At 38.5% G+C, this 26,150-nt stretch overlaps 1 protein-coding gene across 1 annotated transcript; it reads left to right on the plus strand.

Moving 5' to 3' along the window:
• The first annotated feature begins 8,001 nt into the window (after positions 1–8,001).
• LOC106074650 (cilia- and flagella-associated protein 44-like) lies at positions 8,002–24,253 on the plus strand. The gene is made up of 5 exons (XM_056014217.1): positions 8,002–8,145; positions 9,462–15,009; positions 17,407–17,542; positions 19,959–20,180; positions 23,444–24,253. The coding sequence occupies exons 1-5, from the start codon at positions 8,127–8,129 to the stop codon at positions 23,573–23,575; spliced, it is 6,057 nt and encodes a 2,018-aa protein (XP_055870192.1). The 5' UTR covers positions 8,002–8,126; the 3' UTR covers positions 23,576–24,253.
• The last annotated feature ends 1,897 nt before the right edge of the window (positions 24,254–26,150 follow it).

Consider the following 26,150-nt stretch of genomic DNA (forward strand, 5'->3'; position numbering starts at 1 on the left):
CCTATCACTTGTCTCAGTACGCTATGATCCTATCACTTGTCTCACTACGCTATGATCCTATCACTTGTCTCACTAAGCTATGATCCTATCACTTGTCTCACTACGCTATGATCCTATCACTTGTCTCAGTACGCTATAATCCTTTCACTTGTCTCACTACGCTATGATCTTATCACTTGTCTCACTACGCTATGACCCTATCACTTGTCTCACTACGCTATGATCCTATCACTTGTCTCACTACGCTATGATCCTATCACTTGTCTCAGTACGCTATGATCCTATCACTTGTCTCACTACGCTATGATCCTATCACTTGTCTCAGTACACTATGATCCTATCACTTGTCTCACTACGCTATGATCTTATCACTTGTCTCATTACGCTATGACCCTATCACTTCTCTAAAACCAGTTGGGAAAATGGGAGGGGGAATGCAGGGGCGGATTGGGTGTCAATATCGGCCCTGGCATATCTATAGGCCTACAATGCGGCCAATAAATTGTAGTCCTTGTGACAATGATAGACATTCAATCATTATTTTTTTCAAAAGCATTGTGTAAAATTTAATAATGCATCAAAAGTATTCTGCTATATGAATCATTTATTAGATGATTTAGAAACTATCTGAAACGCACTATTACTAAATAAATAAAGTATAACACTTGGAATGAGGAATTTCTAATGTGAAAAAAATCCTGCTATCATTTACATTAAATTATAAAGGTACTTGACATTCACATTCCAGTCATTCAAAGTTGGTTCGGTTATATTGTTTGACATGACTCAATGTTAAATCATCTCTAATACAGGTACAAACAAGGTTACAAAGACGGTTAGTGTGAAACACAAACTCAAAATCGGCCCCGAAGTGGTCCACCCAGGCAGGTAAAAAGGCAGGTTTCAATATTTTCAGAAAGAATACCAGAATGAAATTCAATCAAAGACAAATGACAGATAAGAATGGAGAAGGTTGACAGATCTTGTGTGGTGCCCCAGCAATCCAACAGAACAAAGGATACGTTAAAGTGAATGGTAAGTTAGATGTCTAACTGATGTCTTGTAATGAATATCTAATTGATGTTTCGCATTGGGCCCCCAATGGTTTAGTCCGGCCCTGCTATTTAGTGTTTGTAAAATGTTTGTTAATAAAATGTTTTACAATGTTTCAGAGTTGAAATAGTTTACTTCCTAGTCCAAACCTCCCGCAGGACAAAGGGGGATGGGAGCGGGCAGGGTTTGATAAATTTAAACGACAGTACAGCGCGCAGGCAACCATCCGTAGTGTGAATACTACTCTTGACTATCCGCAGAAATAAGAGAGTGATCTTTCCTTTACTTCTTGCTTCTCGTTTAAACTGTTGAGGAAGAAGAGAATGATATATATAGATAGATAGATTGTTTCCCGGGTTTTCTTTGGCTTCAAGGCTTCCGTAGAAACTGGAGACGGCTGCCTTCGGAAGAATCACCTTTTCATCGTTTGGCATGTTCATACATGTGTCTACAACAGAGACCTATAGCCATGATGTCTACAGCCGGAAAATAGGACAACCAAATAAACTATGAACAATTTCTGAGGTAGTGCATTACTTATCGTTAGAGACCATGAAATATGATATCTTTATTTTGTTTTGTTTTTGTTGCTTTTTTTGACGTTGTAAAATCCTTTGAATTACTAAAAAAAATAAGTTTGAGAAAAAAAGAGATTCTGTAACCTTAACTATATCAACTAGTAACAAAGCTAAAATATATAAATAGATGTCTAGTTTTTGCAGAATCTGCACTACAACATGGCCGCAGCTGTGACCAGAGTCCGGATCACTTAGTGGGGAACAAGAAGGTATACAGTTGTGCCCCTCGAAGTTGACTAAGGTAAAAAGATTTTTAAAATATAGTTAGAATATTTTTGAACAATGTTATAAAAAAAAAAGTTTGCAGGTCCATCACATGACCCTTTTAGAAACGCAGGAATTGATTTAATTCATGGAAAGTATTGTAAATTGTAAATAAAAAAAAATTGTCATTAGCATGTAGACTAAAGATTGTTATTGGTCTTGGCAATCAAAGTTCCCCTTCACAAATACTTGGCGCAGACTGGATGTGTGGCAGTGCCCCCCCCCCTCCCGCCCGGTGAATGTGAAGGTTTTGTTAGATGTACAAGTTTTTCGGGAAAAAAAAATTGTAAGTGATTTATGTGACGCAACATAGACCTGTCCTCGTGTCTCAGCTACTTCAACAATTCCAATCTCACACTAACAAAATGACATGGCTAATGAATTCTTTTCGAAATTCCATTGTGCGTAATGGGACAAGAAGGAAGGGAGATAACAAGGAGTGAGAGATACTGCAATGATAGCCCCTGATGTGGGCACGTTGCACTCGATTTAAGTTTGTGAAATGTTTATAGATAGTTTTATGTCATCTGTCACTTTTTTTTTATCTCAATTAGAACGTTTTTTTCTTTCTTTTTTGTTCTCTAATGCATTACTTAAGATAAGGGACATTTGCCTAGACAGAAGTTACAGTTCTCTTCAGCTAGTTCATTCGTTAACCTTGTTGTTTTTTGAACACAACCAAATGGAAAGGTATTTATTTGTTTGTTGTCCACGTTTCAGAATTCGACTATGAAGAGTATTACGGCCAATGGAGGCTGCATGACGGCATGTGGAACTAGGAACCTTCGTGACGACAATCTGAAGCGCATGCCACACATCCAGGACAGGTGTGACACAAAATTCAGTTTGCATCTGGGTTTGAGTTGGCATGTAAAATACTTTCACTCATTTGTAATCATCAGACTCTAAGAGGATTTATTAGTATTAAGATTTATATTTCATTTCGTACTTGAACTAAGTAATCGTACGTTTGTAAGCATCCTTGTGCCCTAGGTCTTAGAAGTATGTGTACATGTACTACCTAGCAAGGGTGGTATGCCACTGTTGTTTAACTACTGTTACTATTGTACAGTCATTACTATGTTAGCACTGTTGTATTGTATTGTTATAGATGTTTATCTATCGTTTTGTTGTTACTATTGCATAGTTACTGTCCTATGATTACTGTTCAATGGCTACTATAACTACTTTTGCATGGTTACTGTTGTATAGTTACTGTTGTATGGTTACTGTTGTATAGTTACTGTTGTATAGTTACTGTTGTATGGTTACTGCTCTATGCTAATATACTTGAGTGAAAACATAAAAAGTTCGTATGAGGCTGCAAGAGCGAAAATCACAGTGCAGTTGTCCTCCCCTGCACTTGCTGAAGTGGTGGCCAAGGGCTAATAACTTTGAGGTGTGCTGAACTCCATCTAATGCTATAACACAATACAAACAACTCTTTAAGATGCAAGGTACGAAAGCCACCTAAAACAGAAGCCAATTTCCGATATATAAGAATAGTTCTAGAACCAATCTCACCGTTATCAGCCCAGTCCATCCAGTGACGGTACATTGTATCACAGAGGTATCGCGTGTTTGTTGAAAGTCACGGATGTATGTGGGGGCTACGCGCCCCTTGCCCCAATAAACAAAGGTGCCAGGGCCCTCATAAATAAACTGCAACAGCCGATCCCGACGCAGAGCAAGTCAGAAAGAAGGCGAAGAAAAAAAAAAGCCCGACTTTTGATAAGGTTGCCGGAAGCCACGCGAGAACTCTTCTCGGGGGAAAATGGCGGATCACGTGACCAAAGTCGCCTAAATCTAAATAAACACTTCGTAGTCTTCAAAGGCAACATTATAACAAACGAATTTGACCTTGAAAAAAATGGATTATAATTGAAGGGCATTTGGAGAGGTCGATATGTAAAGGGCATTGGGAAATTAAATAGAAGTATTGTTGGGGGAGGGAGGGGGGGACATTGTGAGCAATTAGGAACGTAATGAAGCCTATATAGATCTAGACTTCTTTTTTCGTTGATCTTTTTGAAAGGATCCGTCGCTTGATAGCCTGGTTTTAGGCTAAGGTAGCCGAGTAGGCGATTATTTGGTTAACATTTCCTTGTTAGAAGCAGTTCCCAGTGGGGCTGTTCGCCATCCTGGGGGGGCCAGTCCAATTACTTTCAGCTGCAATGTAGTCTATAGCCGAAGCCACAAGCAAGGCCGGTTTTAATCCCTGTTCGCCTTGTTTTTCTCCTTACTCTGTAGTTTTTCCCCTCCTTAAATCTCGTGCAGAGAGACAGCGCTCTTTTCATCTTGAGAACATTAATTAATGACAGTGGGCAAAGTCGTAAAATAAGGGGGAAGATCTCGTGTGGAAATTAGAACGTCTGGACGGCATGGGTGATAAGGTAGTCACCCCTGTGCTATCGGCCTGGCTCAATATCTGAGAGGAACCAGAGACTGGGAAGTGGTCCAGAAAAGTGGACATGATGATAAGTGACCGTGATGATGAGAAACCTGAAAGTCCAGACTAACCATAAATAAAACAAACAGGCAAAGGAAACGAGACGTGAGAGTGTTCCAACAGGTGAGTCCAATAAAAAATACAAAAAACTCGAGAGTTTAAACGAAAAGTAAAAGGATTATTTTTTTTTACAAATATAATTCCAAATATATAAGAATGAAATGAATCCATCCTTCAAGCTGCATTTTAAATTCTTTTTTTATGTCTATAATAATCAAGATATTTTTTATGTAATAACAAAGTATTTTTGTTCGGAAGAGATGCTTTGTCAAACACTCTTTGTACAATTTAAGCTGGGTGTACCAAATGTCAGGCAAAAGGAGGACATGTCCTCCTTTTTGAGATCATATCCTCCATTTGGCAGGCATTGGCCTAAAGTGTGAACATGTTATTCTCCCACTGTGTTGTATACTTTCAAGGCATATCATATCTCGCTATGGAATGTTTTGTTTTCCTTCATATCTTCTGGTTTTAAGACATGAAGTCTCACATAAATGCTGCAGTGTCTTGCATAGAGCAGGTATAGAGCTAGGATTAGGTAGATAGATAGATAGATAGATAGAGACAGACAGACAGACAGACAGACAGACAGACAGACAGACAGACAGACATACAGACAGATAGATAGATAGATAGATAGATAGATAGATAGATAGATAGATAGATAGATAGATATATAGATAGATAGATAGATAGAGAGATAGATAGATAGATACTCAGTCAGACAGAAAGACCGCATAAAACACTTAGAAAGGCTATTGAAAAATGGCGATAATTCCTATCCGCCGATCAGTATTTACCAAAGAGAAATTAAAATGAGAAATCTTGTCTAAGGAAAAGAACCGCAAAAATCACTGTCATATATCTTAATACTTCAGGAATAACCTTCCTTTTTATATATAAAACATAATTAGTTAATAATCACTAATTGATTAATTAATTGGTTAATTTTTTGTATCAATTCATGAGCTCTCATTGACAATGAATACTTCTACAACTTCTACAAAATCTCAACTTGATCCGAGTACGGGAAGTGACAGGAAAAAAAAACGAGCACAAGACGTAAAAAGCGAAATAACTCCACACATACATCCACATCTCTGATAAGTAGCATTTATTTCTCTTGTTCGATACCAAGCAAAATAATTAACTATCAACAATTAATTAACTAACTGCTTCATTTTTCGATATACAACCAATAATTGTGTTAAGTTTCTATTGATGTGTAAAAACAAAACTTGAACAAAACCTTTACCAGACAAGACAGACAGAGTGTTAGGATGTAAGTTAAAAAAAAACAGAACCTTGTTGTGGCTATAACTGTTTCAGTCACTTTTTGTCATGGCTCCATTCAAGTCTCCTTCTCCTCACTTTAAAACGTCCCACCTGATAGCAAATGTTTGACTAACGAGATGATTAGGAAAAAGTGTAATAAGACGTTGGCGGAATATCAGGTGTAAATCAAGAGGCGGGACAAACATTTGATTGACAGCTCCGTGCAGTCTAAGCACTGAATTCTTTAGGGAGCCCATTCTAGTCAAGGTGTTGCTGTGTTAATCCTTCAGCGCTGATGAAATCAACAAACACTTACACGTGAAATAAACTTGAGATGGAGAGGAGGATAAATTATGTACACTTTTTAGTTTAGTTTTTTTTTTTCTGTCTGTCTGTCCGTTCAAGATAAAAGAGCATTGAGCGGTATAGAAGTGTATTTATTCAAGACATGTGCTTACTGTACCCCGCCCGCCCCTAGTGTTGGCCACACACCCAGTTGAGGCTTAAGGTGTGTATTGTTGGGGCATACCATACGCATTTAATTTGGACCACGTGGCGCCCTGCCCTAAGCATCCCCCCACCCCCACGTGCCCCACGTCTTTTATCGCTCCCTCCATTGCGCGTGTTTGCACACAGCACGTGCTTCCGTTGGGCGCCAGTGTTGAGTCTTATGTCACTGTTAGGTGGAGGAGTTGATTCGTCCCAGGTGTGTGTGAGTTAAATGAAGGAGCGAGTGCAATGTATGTGTGTGTGTGTGATTAGGTTTAGTGTGTGTGTAAATTAGTGAGAGTGTGTGGTTGCAAGTAATCAATCTTTATTTAACGTGAGATCAAGAGGACGTAGTCTGCCTCCTTCAGACGTAGAACCACTTTGGGTCATCTTGTAGGTGATGTGACTTAGAGCCTTATTCTGGACAGACGTTCTCATCATCATATAACGCAGGTAAAGGTGGCATCGCATTGGTAATAGAAGAATCAGCCGTTTTTCGTATACAACGCTTCTCTTCCAGGGCTGAGGTCAATGCTTTTTTTTTTAGCTGTCGATAGCTTTCTTTGTCACCGTTAACTTTCCAAGAATACAGATTAGACCGATATAAATGTCTAGATTTGAAATGTCATGTATATTGTCATTTAGACATCATTTATTCCGCAAACTGCAAGATGAGGATGTCGTTGCTGAGCCGAAGTTCTCTCGGTCTGACCACATCCGCATTATTGTTTCTGTCAGGGGCAAGTATGGTGAGATTAAATGTATTGTTTAATTGTAGCTAATTGGGTGTGAAGTGGTTGGCTCCCTTTGTTTTTGCAGTACCAGGGTATGAATGTGAACAGCTTGCGCGTGGTGGATGCTGGATTTTGGCAGTTTGTTGGATGACAGGAGAATAGTATTGAATGGTTGGAGCTTGTTCTTATCTTGTGGTAGAAGAGAAAGTTATATATTGTTTTAAAAGAGAGGAATAGTACAAGCGTGTTTTGTGGTCACTGAGATGGTTGATAGAAAAGTTCTTGTTTTTTTTTGGTGCTAAAGTTTAGTGGATTTGATGGGGGGGGGGGGTGAGGTGGCTGAGTGGTTAAGCGCTTGCCTTACGAACCTGGGGTCCTGGGTTCGAATCTCAGTGAAGACTGATTTTGAATTTCGGGATTTTTAGGTCACCCCTGCGTCTACCTAACTCTAATGTGTACCTGACTTGGGGGAAAGTAAAGGCGGTTATTTGTGCTGGCCACATGACACCCTGCTCGTTAACCGTTGGCCAAAGAAACAGATGACCTTAAAACCATCTGACCTATTGATCGCAAGGTCTGAAAGGGAACCTTACCTTACCTAAAGTTTTATGGTCTTTGAGATAGTTCATAGTAAAGTTGTTGTTTTTTTGGAGCTGAAGTTTTGTTGTCAATGAGATAGTTGATAGTAATGACCATGTTTTTCTTCAATTTTATGAAGTGCTTTAAGAGTAACTGTTTGAGAGCATGTATTGATTATTGAATAGCAATAAGCTTGACATGTTTGTTTTTTATATCAAGAGGTCGAAATGATAAAAGTTATAAGTTTTCAATCATACCTTTAGAGGAACCAGGAGAACTTGACATTATCAAAACGAAAGATTGGTTTAATTGTACATTTTCAACCTTGTTGAAACTCTAAATGGATACAAATAGTAAGCAGAAGTCTTGTGGAGTCCGAAGAATCCACTAGATATATGGGTAACAGTCAACAAGGTAATTATGTCGACTAACCACTGGGAGTCGAAGTTTGAACAATGTTACATCATGGCTTCATTCCTAGCGCTTGAAAATTCTGCCTGCACCGAGTCGCACAGTTCAAAGTGAATACATAATTCTATCAAATATTCTAAGGTTAGATTACATTCGCAAAGGTTCAGGCAAATAGTCGGATATCTTTTTATCGTTTTAAGTCATTTCTTGGTTCAGATATCTAAATACAGAGAAATGGATGACGAGGAAACAGGTAGATATAGTTTTGAAACTACATTTTCTTTAAAGTTTTTTTATACTTTAATTTAGAGTTAAATCTAGACTAGATCTAGATGCTTAGAAATGTTACTAATGTATCTAATTATTATAATTATAGATTATTATGCTAGAACAAATTCTCCCTCTTGATAATGCTAAAATTTCTATTAAAGAATGAAACGGGCTGCCTGAATCAGCCATGGAAACCATTGACTTCGAAGAGTCTAATTAACATGTACGACTAAACACATAGATCCACGTAGCGAGGAATGTTTTTCTCGATTAAAGAGACGTCTGTAAATTATAATATAACAAAAGATAGATATAAACTTATACTAGATCTATATTATACAGGGCGAATTACGACGATAAGGCCCTAAGCTGCTAGAAATATGGGGCCCCTTAATTTTCAGTTTTTTTTTCTTTCTCTTTCTTCAAAACGTTTGAAAATATACCTGTAACCATATGAGGGGTGGGGGGCTGCCAAGTAAGAGGATGCCCTAAACTATAGCTTCTGTTGCCTACAGGTAAATCCAGCACTGTTTAGATCTAGAGCTAATCGATAGGAGATTACGATAGATAAATATTGTTTTTTTATTTAAGTTTTACAGAATCACTAAATTAATCACCTCATTATAATGTAGATCTAGATTTAAGGTAAGCGAAATAGGGTTGGTGAGGAATTATTTTTTCACCTTTTTGGGGGAAAAGGGTTACATGCGAACTTGACCTTAGCCATAATTAATTTAGTTTCTTTCATTGATAGTCACCAAGCGATGTAAGAGACAAAGTCTCACTAACATTGAATGTAATTCACCATCTTGTATGCAACGTATGCAAGTTACTACCTATGTTTACTTGACGTTACTTTAGTTCAAATGAACATCAAGAGAGGAAAGACAATCTATGAACTTACCCAGCCCCGTATAAGAAAAAGGTTTACAAATGTATTAGAGATCTACTACAAACTTCAACCTGATTTCCATACCTAAAACAAATAGCTTCTCAGATTATTCACTGTTGATTCTGGGTCGTTGGTTTGTAGGTCCAAAATAATTTGATCTTATGAAGAACATTAAACCATTAATAAGAGAATATTTATTTTATAGCCTATGTAATATAGGGATAGGTTGTCAAAATCTTTAACAAACACAATGTTAGCATTATTTTTTTGTAATTTAAATCCAATTTTAAAATAATCGAAAAATGGGAGAGCTTGCAATTGTCTGATTGAGTTCATGAACAATGAACTCAGAAAGCACGTAGTTAAGAAATAAGCTAACTTTGTTTTTCGAAATTGTTTGTACTCAGATGAGAAAGAGAAAAATACCCATGGAAGTGAAGAAGAGAAGGTCGAAGAAGTGCTGGAAAGAGAAGAGAAAGTAGACAAAGATAAAGACGAAGAGAATAAGGGAAAAAAGAAGAAAAATGTGGAAGAAGAAAAAGTTATTAGTGAGAAAGATTTGACCTTTGCTGGTACTGAATCAACGAGCCAAGATCTTTTCGCTATGGGTATTTCTATACGCAAAGATCTTGTGGAAAGCGTGGAAGCTTTGGATCAGATGGACAATGAAAGGGTCTCTGGTGAGGAATACAGAGCAAGCACTGAGCAACTCAGCGTCCGAAGAGATTCGAGGAAGAAATCATCACAAAAAGACGTTTCAACGGATGAACTGTTGAAAACTCCCACTCGAGCCATGTCCATTGTCTCCAGAGAGTCACTGACTGACGAGAGGGAAGACGAGGATGTTCCTGATGCAATTCAATACGAGTGGGAGTCCGAACTAGAAGAGTACGACGAGCCAGACATTTACCCTTCCGAGAAAGACTACCAGTGGGTGGAGGAGTTGATAGAAGATTTAGAGGATGAAGTGCCTCCTCTCGAAAAGGGTGAAAGGAAATCTGTTACCATAGTGCTTTCAGATATCCAGGAGGAGGATCAGAAGCAGGAGCCAGAGGCTGTCGCTACAGAACAGACTCAAGAGAAGAAACAGGAAGAGCCCACTTCAGAGGCACCAGCAGCAGCTGTTTCTACAGAGCCAAAGGACGACACTGAAGAAACCTTTGAAGAAGCACGAGCGGAACCAGATCAAGAACCAGAGCTAGAACCGGAACCGCCTAAGAAAAAGTACAAGAAAATTTTGGTAAAGAAATTAATCGAGAGACCACCAAAGATCCACTACGACCCTTTCGTAGAAAGACAAAGTTTTACAACCAACGATCCTTCTTTTTACACGTTCCCACCGCTTTATTTGGTACATTCATTTGGCTACGACAGCCAGCGAATGGCGAATCTACATGTTCTGGATGAGAAAACTCTGGTTTACATGTCGGGATTCGTCCTAACATTTCTATGCCACGAAACCATGGAGAAAACATATCTAAAATGTCTGGGAGGTTCCTGCTTTGGTGCTCTAGCCATTCACCCGAGTAGAAAACTTTTCGCTGCAGCTGAAAAAGGAAAATATCCACTTATTGGGATCTGGTCATGGCCGAAGCTTCAACTGTTTAGGCAGCTGAAAGAAGGCACCGACAAAGTGTATGCGTCTGTCAACTTTAGTCCCAACGGAAGACTTTTGGCTTCCCAAGGAGGCTCGCCCGACTATTTGATTACGGTGTGGAACTGGTTGGCTGAAACTCCGGTTCTTAGAGTGAAATCGCATGCTCAAGACGTCTATAGAGTGACATTTTCAAAAGAACTTGCTGGAAGGCTGACAACTTCCGGATTGTGTCACATTAAGTTTTGGAAAATGGCAGACACATTCACAGGATTGAAATTAAAAGGTGACCTTGGTCGATTTGGAAGGTCAGAGCTCTCTGATATTGAAGGCTATGTCGAGATGCCTGACGGTAAGGTTCTCAGCGGTACTGAATGGGGAAATTTGCTTGTTTGGGAAAATGGTTTAATAATCGCCGAGCTCTGCACAAGAATCGACATCCCCTGCCATTTCGGAATTATTCGTCAAGTGCTTCTCTCCGATGGAGAGTTTTATACCACGGGGCAAGATGGATGGGTTAAAACATGGAACTTTGATGCAGTGGACACGGCTGAAATCAATACTTCGGAGGAGAGCATCAAAGTCCCTATTAAAGTGATGGCGCAGGTTCAAATAGCAGAGGGAGCGGACATTTGGTCTATAGTTCCTAACATACCAAATCCTGACACTAATTCCGTATTTTGGTTTGCCCAAGACGGCAATGGGGCTATATGGAAAGTGGATCTATCCTTTTTAAACACCGCTAAAGAGCCAGACATTATTTTCAGTGCTCATGGCGGGCCTATTGTAGGCTGTCAGATTTCCGATACTGATACTCTCTTTGCTACTTTGGGTCAAGATGGGCACATTAAAGTTTACAATTTTATAACCAACGAGCTAGTGGCTAAAAGGCATTTCTCATCGGCCGGTTCATGTCTTCTATGGCCTCCTCTTGGTTTAGATGATCACGGAGCAACAATAATAGCAGGATTTGCGGATGGTACATTCCGTGTACTAAATTTGTCTGGTATACCCAACAAAGGATGTAGGTTGCAACTAATTCTACAGCATGTCAAAAAACCGCATTCTAGACCCATCACAACTATGTCGCTGGATCGGGAGGCCAGGTACTTTGTGACGGGCAGTAGAGATGGGACCATTTTTTTCTTCGACGCCGAGCACGACTTTACACCGATGGTATTTATAGCTCTTCCAGACTACAAGGAGGTGCAAATTGTTCGATGGTGCATACCGAGTCCTGACTCGAAAGAGAGAAAAGTATTGGTCGTCTTTGAAGGTGGGTTGATTAAAGAAATGATCATGCCACAATGGGATGAGGTACACAATGAGAATACTTATCATCACATTGAAAACGTCATTGAAAAGCAGTACTATTTCAAAAGCATCAAGTCCCAACTACGGCATAACGAAGAACTTGAGAGAGAGCGTGTGGCTGAGGAAGCCAGACAGGCTGCTCTAGAAGACGAGAATCGCAAGAGAATTGACGAGGGCATGGAGACGCAATCAGAACAAGATCTTCGGTTGCTGCAGGAAGCAGAAGAGTTTGAAAGACTAAGGCTAGAAGAGAAACCTAAGCCAGTTTGGGTGCCCTATATTCCCCCTAAGCCAAGTGACATTTTATGCATTATGCCTGGTTTGCGAGACGAAGAACTATTTTTGTCCATGGGTCAGTACGACGCTGGCTACATTTATCACATCAAGTTGTCCGGAGATAAGAACGAAGAACCAGAGGAACCCATTTCGGCAATATCAGTTGAAGACTCAGATGATGTTCCAATTACAGCTTACGCCATGTCGAACGATGGGGATCAGATTATATTTGGATTCCAAGACGGGAGGATAAGAATACAGAAATTTTTGTATTCATACGACTTGGAAAACTTTGGACCTCAATGGACCCAAGGAGTACATGACTGCGTGAGAGGGGCCATCACAGCGATCGCCTTGGACAAATTTGGAGTTTTTATGGTTTCGTGTGGTAGAGACGGAAACTGTTTCTTGCACAGCTTTCTGGGAAGTGTCCAGCTAGAAGAGTACAAAAAACAAGCGGATCACAAGGATTATCCACTTATTGCGGAATCGACAAACATCCAGGATATCATAGATCCGCATGCATACACCTTAGAGATGTACAAAAACTTGGAGAAAGAGATGGCTCTCCTTGCAGCGGCCAAGAAGAACAAAGCAGCGAAGAAAGAAGAAATTATGCGACTTCGCCACTGGTACTGTGACATTCTAAGGCAAAATTTGGAGTTACCCGAAGAGAACCGTCTGACTAAAGTCGAGCTGGCGATAACGTCAGATAATCAAGTTCGCCGTGAAGAAGAAATCACAGCCGCGCTCAAGCAACTTAACATAGAAATGGCATGGTCATCGGAAAAAAGTAAAATTGCTCTAGAGAAGATGATGAGCGCCTATAAGGACACGCTAGATGGCGAGCTATTTATGCTAAAAGCGTTTAGGTCTAACATTACAGTCACTTCTTTCCGGTTGCCTAAAATACCGCCTTTTTTCCAGGATGCCAAAGATAGGGTGGAGCATCAGCGAACTCCTCATGCCGTTGAATCCGACATCATGGACGACGATCTGTCTTCAAGAACTAGCACGGTGATGCACATGGAGCCCAAACCAGTAAGGAAAGCGGGTTTGGATAAATTTATTTACCAAAGAATGGTGCGACTCTGGGAGAGAAAACAGAAAAAGGCCCACCGCCAGCAAGTGTGGAGAGACTTCCTGGCTACCGAGCCCAAAGGAAAAGAGCTTCGCGAAGAAGACAAAGCAATAGAAAAAGCCCTAGCAAATATGGGCGACATGAAGCTCAAAATGTCTCCGGATTACAAAGTACCGGAAGAGAAAAAACTGACTGAGCACAGAGCTCGCAAAAAGCTGGTCTTTCTGGAGGAGATTATCTACAATATGAAGAAAAACTTTAACAATCACATGCTTACGCTTAGAGAATCGAAAATTGAACACATTAAAAGAATGAATGAGTTTAAGAGAATCATTCAGGAGAAGCAGTCTCTTTTGTCTGATGGAGAAATTATTCAGCTTCCCCATATTGATCAGATGACTTTAGCTGAAAACCCCCACTCCTATTTGGAGTACACTAAGGAAGACATAAGAAACTATCAGAAGCAGATCGAGGAAAAAATGAAAGTAGCAGCCACGCAGGTAACCATCAAGTCGACCAAAAAAGTCGAAACCACGGGCAAGAGAAAACCGACTGGAGCGTCGGGCTTATACCGAAGGGTATCAAGCACCTCCAAAGTTTTGGCTCCAAGCGAAGTCGTGGAGGCCAAAGAAGACTCCTTGGATCTCGGTAATTATGTAGAAGACATTCCGCACGAACCTACTCTTTTAGAGATTCACATCGCGAAAATAAATCTGATTAATGCGAGGTACTATCAGCATTACTACTCTCAACGCATTGAGGAGGAAAAAATTGATTTCGACGTCAAGTTAAAAATGCTGAGGCATAAAAAGATGAAGTTGGATTTCCTGCTGAAAATCGCTGACGAGAGAATGGTGCTTTTGACTGATGAGTTTATCTTGGCACAAAGAAGCGAGGCCATGGAGGCTTCTATCGAGAACAAGATTGTAGAAGCCAACAAAGAGAAGAAAGAGTGCACCAGTCAGCTCAAAGTTTATACTAAAAAGTCCGAAGGTATTAAGAAAGACTTGGAGACGTACGCGAAGATGAGAGCAGGTCTTCTGAATGACGTCTTGAATGTAGCTAGTAAAGTGCCCGGATTCGAAAAGTATTTAATTCGCGTCTTCAACAAAAAGGTCGCCAAACCCAAGCCGAAGCCTTTGGAGTTGGCGTCCAGCACGTCGATAGTTGAAAGCGACGAAGACAGCGAGTCCAGCAGCGACATGGACATCGAAGACGACGAGGAGGACGACGACGGCCTTGACATTGACCTCCCACCCCCGGAGCTGAACAAGGAGGCGTACGATCAGGTTCTGGAGATACGACAGAAACGTTTCGTCATTGACGAGGCAGAGTCCGCCCTGAAGGAAACCTTTGACGATGTGAACAGTAACATCAACCAGCTGAAGAACAAAATGAAAGACGCAGATAAAAACTTAGAATCAGGGAGGAAAGACCTGGAAGCCTTCATTAAAGAGAAGCAGCAGAGGCAGAACAACCTGGATTGCGCTGTCTCCTTGAAGCTCCATCAGATCTTCATTCTAGACTCTGACATGAGAGATGCTCTGGTCACCGGTTTGGACACGATTCAGCAACTCAGAAACCGCATACCCGAGCTACGGAAAGAGACTGTCTTGCAGAAACGTAAAGGGAAAGAAATAAAAAAGCAGCATTTTCTTCTACAGCGTGAAAAACAAAAATTTGCAGAAAGGTAGGCACCACATTTATTTCATTTAAATTGCAATTAAATTTATAAGCCTTATGTACCCAGAAGTACGCAGGTCACTCTTAGGCCACTAGAGTCCTTCCTACATGATGTTAAAACAATAACTGTAATAATTTACCAAATATTTTGTTATTAAAATCTATAGTACTAGCACATGTAATGAGACAAACGTTTATAGTATCCAATAACATCTACACCATTCTACAGCATTTATTTCTTTTCAATAAAATCGACTGGCCTTACCACTCCATTAGTATACTGTAACGCCCGACACCCCAAATAACACTGTGTTAATTGTGACGGTGGAAAGAGGTTAGCGATTGGTTGCGAATGATGCAATATAGGTGTCATTGTCGTCATTTGGTCTTAGTTTGAGGAGGCGACTCAAGAACGTAAGACTGAAAGGTTGTGTTATTGTAGCGAGTTACATGTTAAGAAATGTTATTACTAAAGTCTACTACAGTTATTTGGTTTCAAAGTAACTTTAGATTGCCCATTTTATAAATAAAACTCAATCTAGTTTTGTCCACAAAAGGAAGTTATTCAAGTTTTTTCAAGTTTATTTGTTAAGATCTATTACGCCTACAGCGGTTTAGTTGTCTACCAGAGGTTTAGTTGTCTACCAGCGGTTTAGTTGTCTACCATAGGTTTAGTTATCTACCAGCGGTTTAGTTGTCTACCAGAGGTTTAGTTGTCTACCAGCGGTTTAGTTGTCTACTAGCGGTTTAGTTGTCTACCAGCGGTTTAGTTGTCTACCAGCGGTTTGATGCTGTCAACGACCGGTAACAACATCCCTGCCAATTTAACCAAAGACCAGGCTAATCAATGGACACTCGCAGCAATATCACATTCACAACAAGGAGAGAATATGTAACAGGTCTTTCAGTTCGTTCTATTCAGTAAAATAACTAATGAGGATCAGAAAACGTTGAGAAAGAATCTAAGGTTTGACGATATATGAACATTTGATATGACAGTATATACATCTTTAAATACAATATATACATTTTGATTTGACAGTATATACATTTTGATTTGACAGTATATACATTTTGATTTGATAGTATATACATCTTTAATAACAATATATACATTTTGATTTGACAGTATATACATCTTTAATAACAATATATACATTTTGATTTGACAGTATATACATCTTTAATAACAATATATACATTTTGATTTGACAGTATATACATTTTTAATAACAATATATACATTTTGATTTGACAGTATATGATCCTTATATATAACACATATGACAATATTTGAACCCTTGATGTGATGATATATAAATGTTAGGTATGACAGAATATGAACCTTTGATGTGACAGTATATGAATGTTCAATGTGACAGTATATGAATGTTCAATGTGAAAGTATATGAACCTTTGATATAACAGTATATGAATGTTTAATGTGACAGTATATGAATCTTTGATGTGAAAGTATATGCACCTTAGATGTGACACTATATGAACCTTTGATGTGACAGTATATGAACCTTTGATGTGACAGTATATGAACCTTTGATGTGACAGTATATGAACCTTTGATGTGACAGTATATGAACCTTTGATGTGACAGTATATGAACCTTTGATGTGACAGTATATGAACCTTTGATGTGACAGTATATGAACCTTTGATGTGACAGTATATGAACCTTTGATGTGACAGTATATGAACCTTTGATGTGACAGTATATGAACCTTTGATGTGACAGTATATGAACCTTTGATGTGACAGTATATGAATGTTCAATGTAACAGTATATGAACCTTTGATGTGACAGTATATGAATGTTCAATGTAACAGTATATGAACCTTTGATATGACAGTATATGAATCTTTGATGTGACAGTATAGGAGCTTTTGATATGACAGTATTTGAACCTTTGATAAGACAGAATATGACCATTTAATCTGACAACTTGATGTCGAATATCTAGCACGTTGAACTCTAGTACAGCGCTGCTCTATGATGCGGCGAGTCTATCTTGACATGTAAGAAAGCGGCACCCATTTGCCGGACTGACATTTCTGTCCAAAGTTTCTGTTTGTTACTTTGAACACACCGGAATAACTTTTGCTTTTGAGATTGTAGTTTCAATTTACATTTACAGCCTTTAAGCCCCTGGTCTCAAGCACAACGCAGCCGACCACTGTAAATAGAGCTGGTTCGATTCCACATTAGTTTTTACAGTTTAGTAGCGAGCATTTAAATTTATATGTCTCTTTGTATTTATCTAAATTTCATTTCTAGCTGATTAAATATAAATATACATATTTGGGAATGAACAGATGTCTCTAAGTATAGATGTGTGTGTGTGTGTGTGTATGTACGACTTATTCTGCGTGTCTTTGTCTACGTGTCCAGATTGGAAGAAATGAAGAAGCGTTGTGATCTAGAGATGAAGAAAAAGTTTGGAGTTGTCAGAAACATCGAAGAACTTGAGAACTACTCCATTGACCCGGAAATACTGGCACTTCGTCACGAGCTTGGCGTTCTTGTGGTACTTTAGATACATTCTAGACGTACTTTAGATAAATTGTAGTGATACTTTAGATAAATTCTAGTGGTGCTTTAGATAAATTCTAGTGGTGCTTTAGATAAATTCTAGTGGTACTTTAAATAAATTCTAGTGGTACTTTAGATAAATTGTAGTGGTACTTTAGATAAATTCTAGTGGTACTTTAAATAAATTGTAGTGATACTTTAGATAAATTCTAGTGGTGCTTTAGATAAATTCTAGTGGTACTTTAGATAAATTCTAGTGGTACTTTTGATAAATTGTAGTGGTACTTTAGATAAATTGTAGTGATACTTTAGATAAATTCTAGTGGTACTTTAGATAAATTGTAGTGGTACTTTAGATAAATTCTAGTGGTACTTTAGATACATTCTAGTGGTACTTTAGATAAATTCTAGTGGTGCTTTAAATAAATTGTAGTGGTACTTTAGATAAATTCTAGTGGTACTTTAGATAAATTCTTGTAATACTTTAGATTTATTCTAGTGATACTTTAGATAAATAATTCTAGTGGTACTTTAGATAAATTCTAGTGGTACTTTAGATTAATTCTAGTGATACTTTAGATAAATTCTAGTGGTACTTTAGATTAATTCTAGTGATACTTTAGATAAATAATTTTAGTGATACTTTAGATAAATCCCAGTGGTACTTGAGATAAATTCCATCGCTATTTTAGATAAATTCTCGTGGTGCTGTAGATAAGTTCTAGTGGTACTAGATAAATTAGATAAATGAAAGTGGTATTTTAGATTAGTTTTTTGCTGTCCTTTAAATCAGTTTTGTACAAGATTAATTTGTGTGGTATTAGTTGAGCTTAAGTCAGTGATAAACATGAATGACTAGATTGATACATTAAATGCTTTGGGCGTAATTATCTTCACCTTGAAGTAACGTCTGCGATCTATAAGATAAGATAAGATGTCTGAAAAAGCAAAAATTTACGTACAAAAGAGTTGAAATTGTGTTGAACAAAATTTTTTTTTGGTAAATTTAGCCGCTGCTCTTTTGGTCTTGAAAATATCTTTCCTGTTCTGGCTGTATTTTTTTAACAGAATAAATTTTCCTATAATGTAGTCCCCCTTGGAATAACAAGTGATAGGTGAGTGAATGAATGTATCATCACGCATATAATATGGCTTTCAAAGCATTTAACAATATTCCTTTTTTCTTTTTCTAACGTTTTCCTTTACGTACCCTAACAAAGCCACATGGTTTCTGCATATCACTTTCTCTTCTTTTTTTTCCCTATGCAGCTATAATTTATTGCTTAAAGTATGTAATAATAATAAGAAGAAGTCGACGTGAAAAAATTGATTACTGTGTTTAAACTGAATTGCGAAAATCCCATTATAAGTGGTTCTCAAACGAGGGGTCCTCGAGACAACCAAAGGGAGTCCGCAAAAAGATGAAAACTGTGTACAATTTAAATAATTTCTTCGCTAAAAGCCAGTTTATTCGATTGGATAACTTGCATTATAATAAACTCGCCACTTACTACAGTTTACTACTGTTTAATATGTCTATTATCTACTATTCAATGACGACTTAAACTAAAGATTTGAAAACACTCTTCACTTGGATACTCCCGACTGGGTATTGAACCCTTTTGCACGAGACCATACTCAGATCCCAATCACAGATTCTTCTTGCTCTTCATTCCCATACATGTTGGAAAGTCTAGACAAGTAAGTCCTATATCTGCGATGAACTGCGCAGTTGTTTCCAGATTTGGCATATAGATTTTATTCTATAGAGAATGGGGAGTTTTGGGCCAGTGTCTTTAGCAGGGCTTTCGACAGAGTAAGCAGCTTTGAAGGACAGGGTCGGCATCCTCTGGTGATAAGGACAAATCTCACTAGTCCCTAGTCTCCCTACGAAGCATTCTATGTCGGACATGTCAGGGCAGCTAGTAATTAGGCACCTTTTTTCTGGAACTTTGTGTCAGCGCCGGTCCATTTCTCTTTTACTGAGCTCTATTTTTTTTATTTCTTCCTGGTAGAGAGTGACTTCGAAATTGTTTTGTCATTCTCCCATAATTTGCCAATATGTCTCCTTTTTCATTGCCTTCTAATTCAATGTGGACTGTGATCCGTTGGAGGAATGTTCCCTTGCTGTTGTTCAAGATTTACAAGAGTTTTAGTCTCACTAAACTCTCCTACAACTAAATGTTGTTTTATTACATTTGTTACATTTGTTATATAATAAGCATTTATGTAACTTTTCCACTTAGGGTCTGCGGTAAGTTTTGACTATATAAAGGAGTCCCCGTATAAAAATAAGTTTGAGAACCTCTGCCCTATATACATCTGAAGGATGATGAGCTAATTATGAAAAATTAACAACAATCATTTTTCTCTACTGCTTGTAAGCTGCTTTGGTTGGCTATACTTTTCAGAAGGAACATGGCGTCTCTCTGGCCAGGTTGGAAGTCTGCCACAGACAGTGTCTCACAGAGCGGGTGAAGACACTGCAAAGACATGCCGTGAGTATGTACGGAAAGGCGGACATGGTCTTCCAAGTGAACGAAATGACCAAGGACATGTACGAGCAGATGAGTCACCTGCCGTCAGAGTACGAGGACTTAACCACACGTAGGGAGATAGCTTTTCTGAAGGCGGTCAGTATTGTAATGGCTAACTGTCGTTGTTGTTGTATAGGCTACATTGTTAATGTACACCCCAAGGTTTAGCACAATTTTAGCACTAAATATACCAAGTGTTCTTTAATAGCACAATTCCTAGTCACATTTGAGTTTCAACTTAATCTTCTAATTTGACATCTCCTCTCATTTCATTCCCTACCTGAATTTATTTTTATTTCCCACGTGATCTTCTGTTTTCATTTGACATTGTACGTGATCTTCTGTTTTCATTTGACACTGTACGTGATCTTCTGTTTTCGTTTGACATTGTACGTGATCTTCTGTTTTCATTTGACATTGTACGTGATCTTCTGTTTTCATTTGACATTGTACGTGATCTTCTGTTTTCATTTGACACTGTACGTGATCTTCTGTTTTCATTTGACATTGCACGTGATCTTCTGTTTTCATTTCACATTGTACGTGATCTTCTGTTTTCATTTGACATTGTACGTGATCTTCTGTTTTCATTTGACATTGCAAGTGATCTTCTGTTTTCATTTGACATTGTACGTGATCTTCTCTTTTCATTTGACATTGTACGTGATCTTCTGTTTTCATTTCACATTGTACGTGATCTTCTGTTTTCATTTGACATTGTACGTGATCTTCTGTTTTCATTTGACATTGTACGTGATCTTCTGTTTTCATTTGACATTGTACGTGATCTTCTGTTTTCATTTGACATTGTACGTGATATTCTGTTTTCATTTGACATTGTACGTGATCTTCTGTTTCCATTTGACATTGTACGTGATCTTCTGTTTCATTTGACATTGCACGTGATCTTCTGTTTTCATTTGACAATGTACGAGATCTTCTGTTTTCATTTGACATTGTACGTGATCTTCTGTTTTCATTTGACATTGTACGTGATCTTCTGTTTTCATTTAACATTGTACGTGATCTTTTGTTTTCATTTGACATTGTACGTCATCTTCTGTTTTCATTTAACATTGTACGTGATCTTTTGTTTTCATTTGACATTGTACGTGATCTTCTGTTTTCATTTGACATTGCACGTGATCTTCTGTTTTCATTTGACATTGTACGTGATCTTCTGTTTTCATTTGACATTGTACGTGATCTTCTGTTTTCATTTGACATTGTACGTGATCTTCTGTTTTCATTTGACATTGTACGTGATCTTCTGTTTTCATTTGACATTGTACGTGATCTTCTGTTTTCATTTAACTTTTCTGTTCTTGACTTCCTACTTAGTCTTGATCTACCTGATTTCTTTTTTATGCTCTCTTACTTCCCATGTGGACTTCTGTTTTCAGTTGACTTGCTACGTAGTTTTTAACTTCTTTGACTTCAGACGTGTTTTCATTTGACTTCCTTAGTAGTCTTCAGTTATTCTTTAATCCTACAGTTATTCTTTAATCCTTCAGTTATTCTTTAATCCTACAGTTATTCTTTAATCCTACAATTATTCTTTAATCCTTCAGTTATTCTTTGACTTGATACGTGATCCTCTATCATGGGCGTAGCCAGAAGGGGGGGGGTTGGGGTTTAGTGAATGATTTTTTGCTTTGATTTTGTTTATTTTAGGTGAGATTTTAATACTAAACCATCACTTGCCCCAGCACAACCAATGGGGTTTTGAGTTTAAAACCCCCTACCAGGGGGGTGCGAGTTTTAAACCCCCTACCAGGGGGGGTTCGAATTTAAAACCCCCTACCAGGGGGGTTCAAGTTTAAAAACCCCTACCAGGGGTTTTGAGTTTTAAACCCCCTACTTGGGGTTTTTGCAGTTAACTTCCCCTCTTCTATAAAACAAAACAAACAAAAAATGCAAACGAAAATCCCCTAATTCCAAGAGCACAGTTAAGGGAGATTTTGATTTTAAACCCCCCTCCAAAATTTACGATAAACCCCTCTTCAATATAAAAAAAAGCTAATTACGCACTCAAAAAAGTTATAGAAATGGGTTTTGACTTAGTTTTGAGTTTGAACCCCGCTTCAGCGGGGTTCGAAGGTAAAAAAAAACCTCTTTAATAATAAAAACAAAGCAAATTATACACTCAAAATGTTACGAGTGTAGTCAAAGGGGTTTTGAGTTTAAACTCCCCTCCAGTGGAGTTTGAAGCTAAAAAGTACCTCTTCAATATACATAAAAGCGAATTACGCACACAAAATGCTATGAGCGTTGCCAAAAGGGGTTTTGAGTTTAAACCCCCATTCAGAGGGGTTTGATGCTAAAAAAGACCTCTTTAATATATGAAAAAGCAAATTACACACTAAAATTATTTGAGCGTAGCCAATCCAATCGGGGGTTTTGAGTTTAAACCCCTCTTCTACAGATGGCTTTTTTTTTTTAAAGTTTAAAACCCCTTTAGATGATTTTGACGATAAAACTTATCTTTTCGATATAAAATCTAAAGCAAACTACAGTCACTTAATTCCAAGAGCGTATTCAAGAGAGGTTACACATTTTTACCAGTGGCAGGGCTCCCTTAATAAACTGCAGTGAATAGTCATCTGCCGAAATTGAAAAACACTAAATGTGGCTCAACAAAGATGGCTAAGACAGATTTTAGGAGTCAGTTATAGAGATCGGGTTTAAATCAAGGAAATCCTATGCCGAACTGGGAGTCGACCTCTTAGTAAGATTGTGAGAGAGCGACGCATGAGGTTTGCGGGACATGTTCTCCGACAAAATGAATTACGCATAAGAAGAGTTGCAATGATATCCTAGTACAACTTGACGCCACTCATTCATTGAGGTCCTCATGGCAGGTGGAAAGAGGCTTCAGACATTACCAGTGACAGATTTTTATGGAAACAGCTTGACGTCAAATGCTCCGAACGGCGCGGGAGGGTCTAAGTCAGTAAGAATAGCACATTAGGTTTTTGAAATAAAACTTTTTAATAGCAGGTAGATACCTCAGAATATGCATTTTGTTGGCTTTCAATACCAGAAATAGTGCTTGGCGGCGGGGCTTCGCCCCGCGCTGGGGGAGCTCCTAGCGCTCTCCCAGACCCCCTTGCTAGTAATGGCGGGCAATCTACAATTTTCCCACTAATTCATGGAAGAACCTATTCTATGGCACATTCTTCCGAAAGAATGAAGGGTCAGAATGCAATAAAGAATATGTACACACACACACACACACATAAATACATATTTAAAAAAAATCCCCCCCAACCCCCCCCCCCCCGAAAAAAAATCCTGGCTACGCCCATGTCCTCTATACTCCTGCATTCTCCTGTGTGTAAATGTCCTTATCTCCCCAGATTGTACTTGATCAAACTAAAGTGATCCGATCATTGAAAGAAGAGATTGCCCAGTTTACTACCAGGTTCAGAGAGCCACTTCCGCCCATCAGAAACGAAGACATTCCAACGATCAGAATTCCACGAATGTAACCAACGAACAGAATACCACGAATGTAACCAACGAACATGATTGGCCGTGGGGTTACTGCAACCTTCTGGTCCATTGAATACAAAAGTTGTGGAAGTATTGTTCTGTGGTTATGGTGACAAATATAGTGTCAGTATTTACGTAACGTTTGAACAAAAACAACTTCTAGTTGAACACCTGTAGGACACGTAAGGATACACTGGAATATAAGGTCAGGGGTCATGATATATATTGTTTTGGCTGACGGTAAGAAAAAATTATTAATGAGATTATAAGTTGGTGAAATTATTTTTTTAAAATAAATTTGGATCTTTTTCAGTGTATTTAATTGATATGCAATATTTAGAGACGGCGTTACTTTAATGATAATTTGTAGCCATTGACCATTACTTCCGTACAGAATTATTGCTTGTTAAAGTTAAAAATCACATTTAAATTGGAACGCATGTCAATGTTACTAATTCAAAACTTGAAAGAAAGAACTCATAAAAACACACGTCTCTCTCAACAATTAGAAGAGCTGTTCAAAACAACACACAAATATAGGATACAGAACTTTGAGGAAACAATATCTTAACAAAGACTTTTGATTTAAACTAGTTGCATGGCTAGAGCCTGCAATAGTCAAATGAATGATTCAAAGTTATTAAACTAATGTTATACCAAATCCGATGCATTGTTCTTTATTTAAATACAATAAAATTCTTCATTTGTTTGTCATATGAAATGTATACTGTCTTTGACATGTAGTGCTATATCTCTAGTTGTTACCCACAAGCTTACAATAAGGAGAAATACGAAAGTATGGGTTCGGGTTTGAATCTCAGTAATGAACTCATTATCTCTGTGATTTCAAATTTCGGGGTTCCTCGGAAACGCCTAGGTCCACCCGATTCTGACGGTTACCGGACATGGGAAATATAGGTATTTATCGTAGTGCTGGCCACAAGACACTCTAGTTAATCGTCCGCCTTGGAAACAGATGACCCTCACATCATACATCATCTGGCCAAGAGATAACAAGATCTGAAAGGGTAAAGAAAGAATACATTTGTTTACCTTTGATTTCTCCCAATCTTCCTTATTCCTTTCTCTTAGGCTACGTGTGTTCCATTATAGAGGCGCCATATTTCTTCACTTCCCTATCTCTTCTTTTTCTCACTGAGTGATATTGCTTTAAGAAATTCAACAAAATCTCAGGAATCAAAGTGTAAACGAGGAGAAGATTACTCGGATTAACTTTTGGTGCGGAAATCCCCGAATGCCTGTGATTTTTGAAAACGAACTCACAGCTAAACATTTTATAACAGGTTTCCTGCCCCTGTGATGGGCACTGAGGGCGTATAGAACTTTGGGCGCCAGGAGGTCATCAAGGTAATGGTATCTACTTGTACCTCAGTTGTTTGAGAGGGTGCTGGGGAGTGACCTTTGAGTCAATGTCAGACATACAGCTACCCTAAGGGCGGCGCTGGGATATGGTTTATTAGCCTGCCGCTACACCACACGTAAACAAAAACGCGTGCATTGTTTGCGCCCCTTGTCTTGTTTATAGTGCTCACTGACTCCAGTGCCGGTTATAAACATGGGGTGAGCCTCTTGGTGGGTGGCGTAGAGTAGCTCCGTACAATAGCGGGAAGCAGCTATATCATAAATGTCCCTCCTTTAAATGTCCCTCCTTTTAAATGCCCCTCCTTTTAAATGGTCTTCAATTTAAGGCAGCAGTTTCATTCCAACTTAGCAGACTAAGACTTTTAAAAGCGTACATTAATAAAGTCTAAAAGACAAAAAAATCAACCCATTGCTCCACTAGAGACTAGACTACTACTTACCTACAAAGCTTATACCAACTCATTACCTCTGTCTGTCTGTACACGTTATTTCTCCCACTTTCCCCCACTCTCAGATCAAGTTGAAACTTTGTACAATTATTCATTGTCCCTAATAAAACATCAATAAATAATAACTAACGTGCACCGATAAATTTATCGCTAAGTGGAAAATAGGGCTAGTTATTTTTGTTTGATATAGAAAAGGTAAATGTATCTTACAGTAGTACGATATATCTCTAAATATGTGCAGTTCTGTCTCTTATAAAAGCTTTGTTTGCTATAAAGTATTTTTTACATTTTGTTTTTTTATGTGTAATCTTTACCTATCTCCACTCTGATATCGCGTTCCAAGTGTTTTTTGTGCAAACAACACACGTTTAAGCTGGTAAAGAAATGACTGCATTAACTAGACTAACACGTTTAAACTGGTAAAGAAATGACTGTATTAACTAGACTAAAATTCATAAATTCGATTCCTTTTTCCCCCTTTTATTTAAAGCACATTAAACAAAGAAGACGATATAGACCGAATGGGATGCGTAGCTGAGAGGCAGAAACCGCTTGACTACCTATCAAGGGAGATTGAGTTCAAGACCTGACTCAAGCAGAGCTGTGTTTCCTGGGCGCCTACAGGCAGCACCTCTACCTTCCATTCTCCTTGAAACCCCCTTCCCCCACTGGTTCAGACAAGAAATAGGATCAGAGCTGTAATGAGTATCCTGTAAACATCAAAGTTATGCGCTATACA

This window comes from Biomphalaria glabrata, chromosome 1 (assembly GCF_947242115.1).
Source record: "Biomphalaria glabrata chromosome 1, xgBioGlab47.1, whole genome shotgun sequence".
NCBI lineage: Eukaryota > Metazoa > Mollusca > Gastropoda > Planorbidae > Biomphalaria > Biomphalaria glabrata.

Bases quoted from the DNA above. Each gene is read 5' to 3' on its own strand.
- LOC106074650 (XM_056014217.1), top strand. The intron at 15,010-17,406 runs GTAGGCACCACA...CTACGTGTCCAG, and splicing joins AAACAAAAATTTGCAGAAAG to ATTGGAAGAAATGAAGAAGC. The intron at 17,543-19,958 runs GTACTTTAGATA...TATACTTTTCAG, and splicing joins ACGAGCTTGGCGTTCTTGTG to AAGGAACATGGCGTCTCTCT.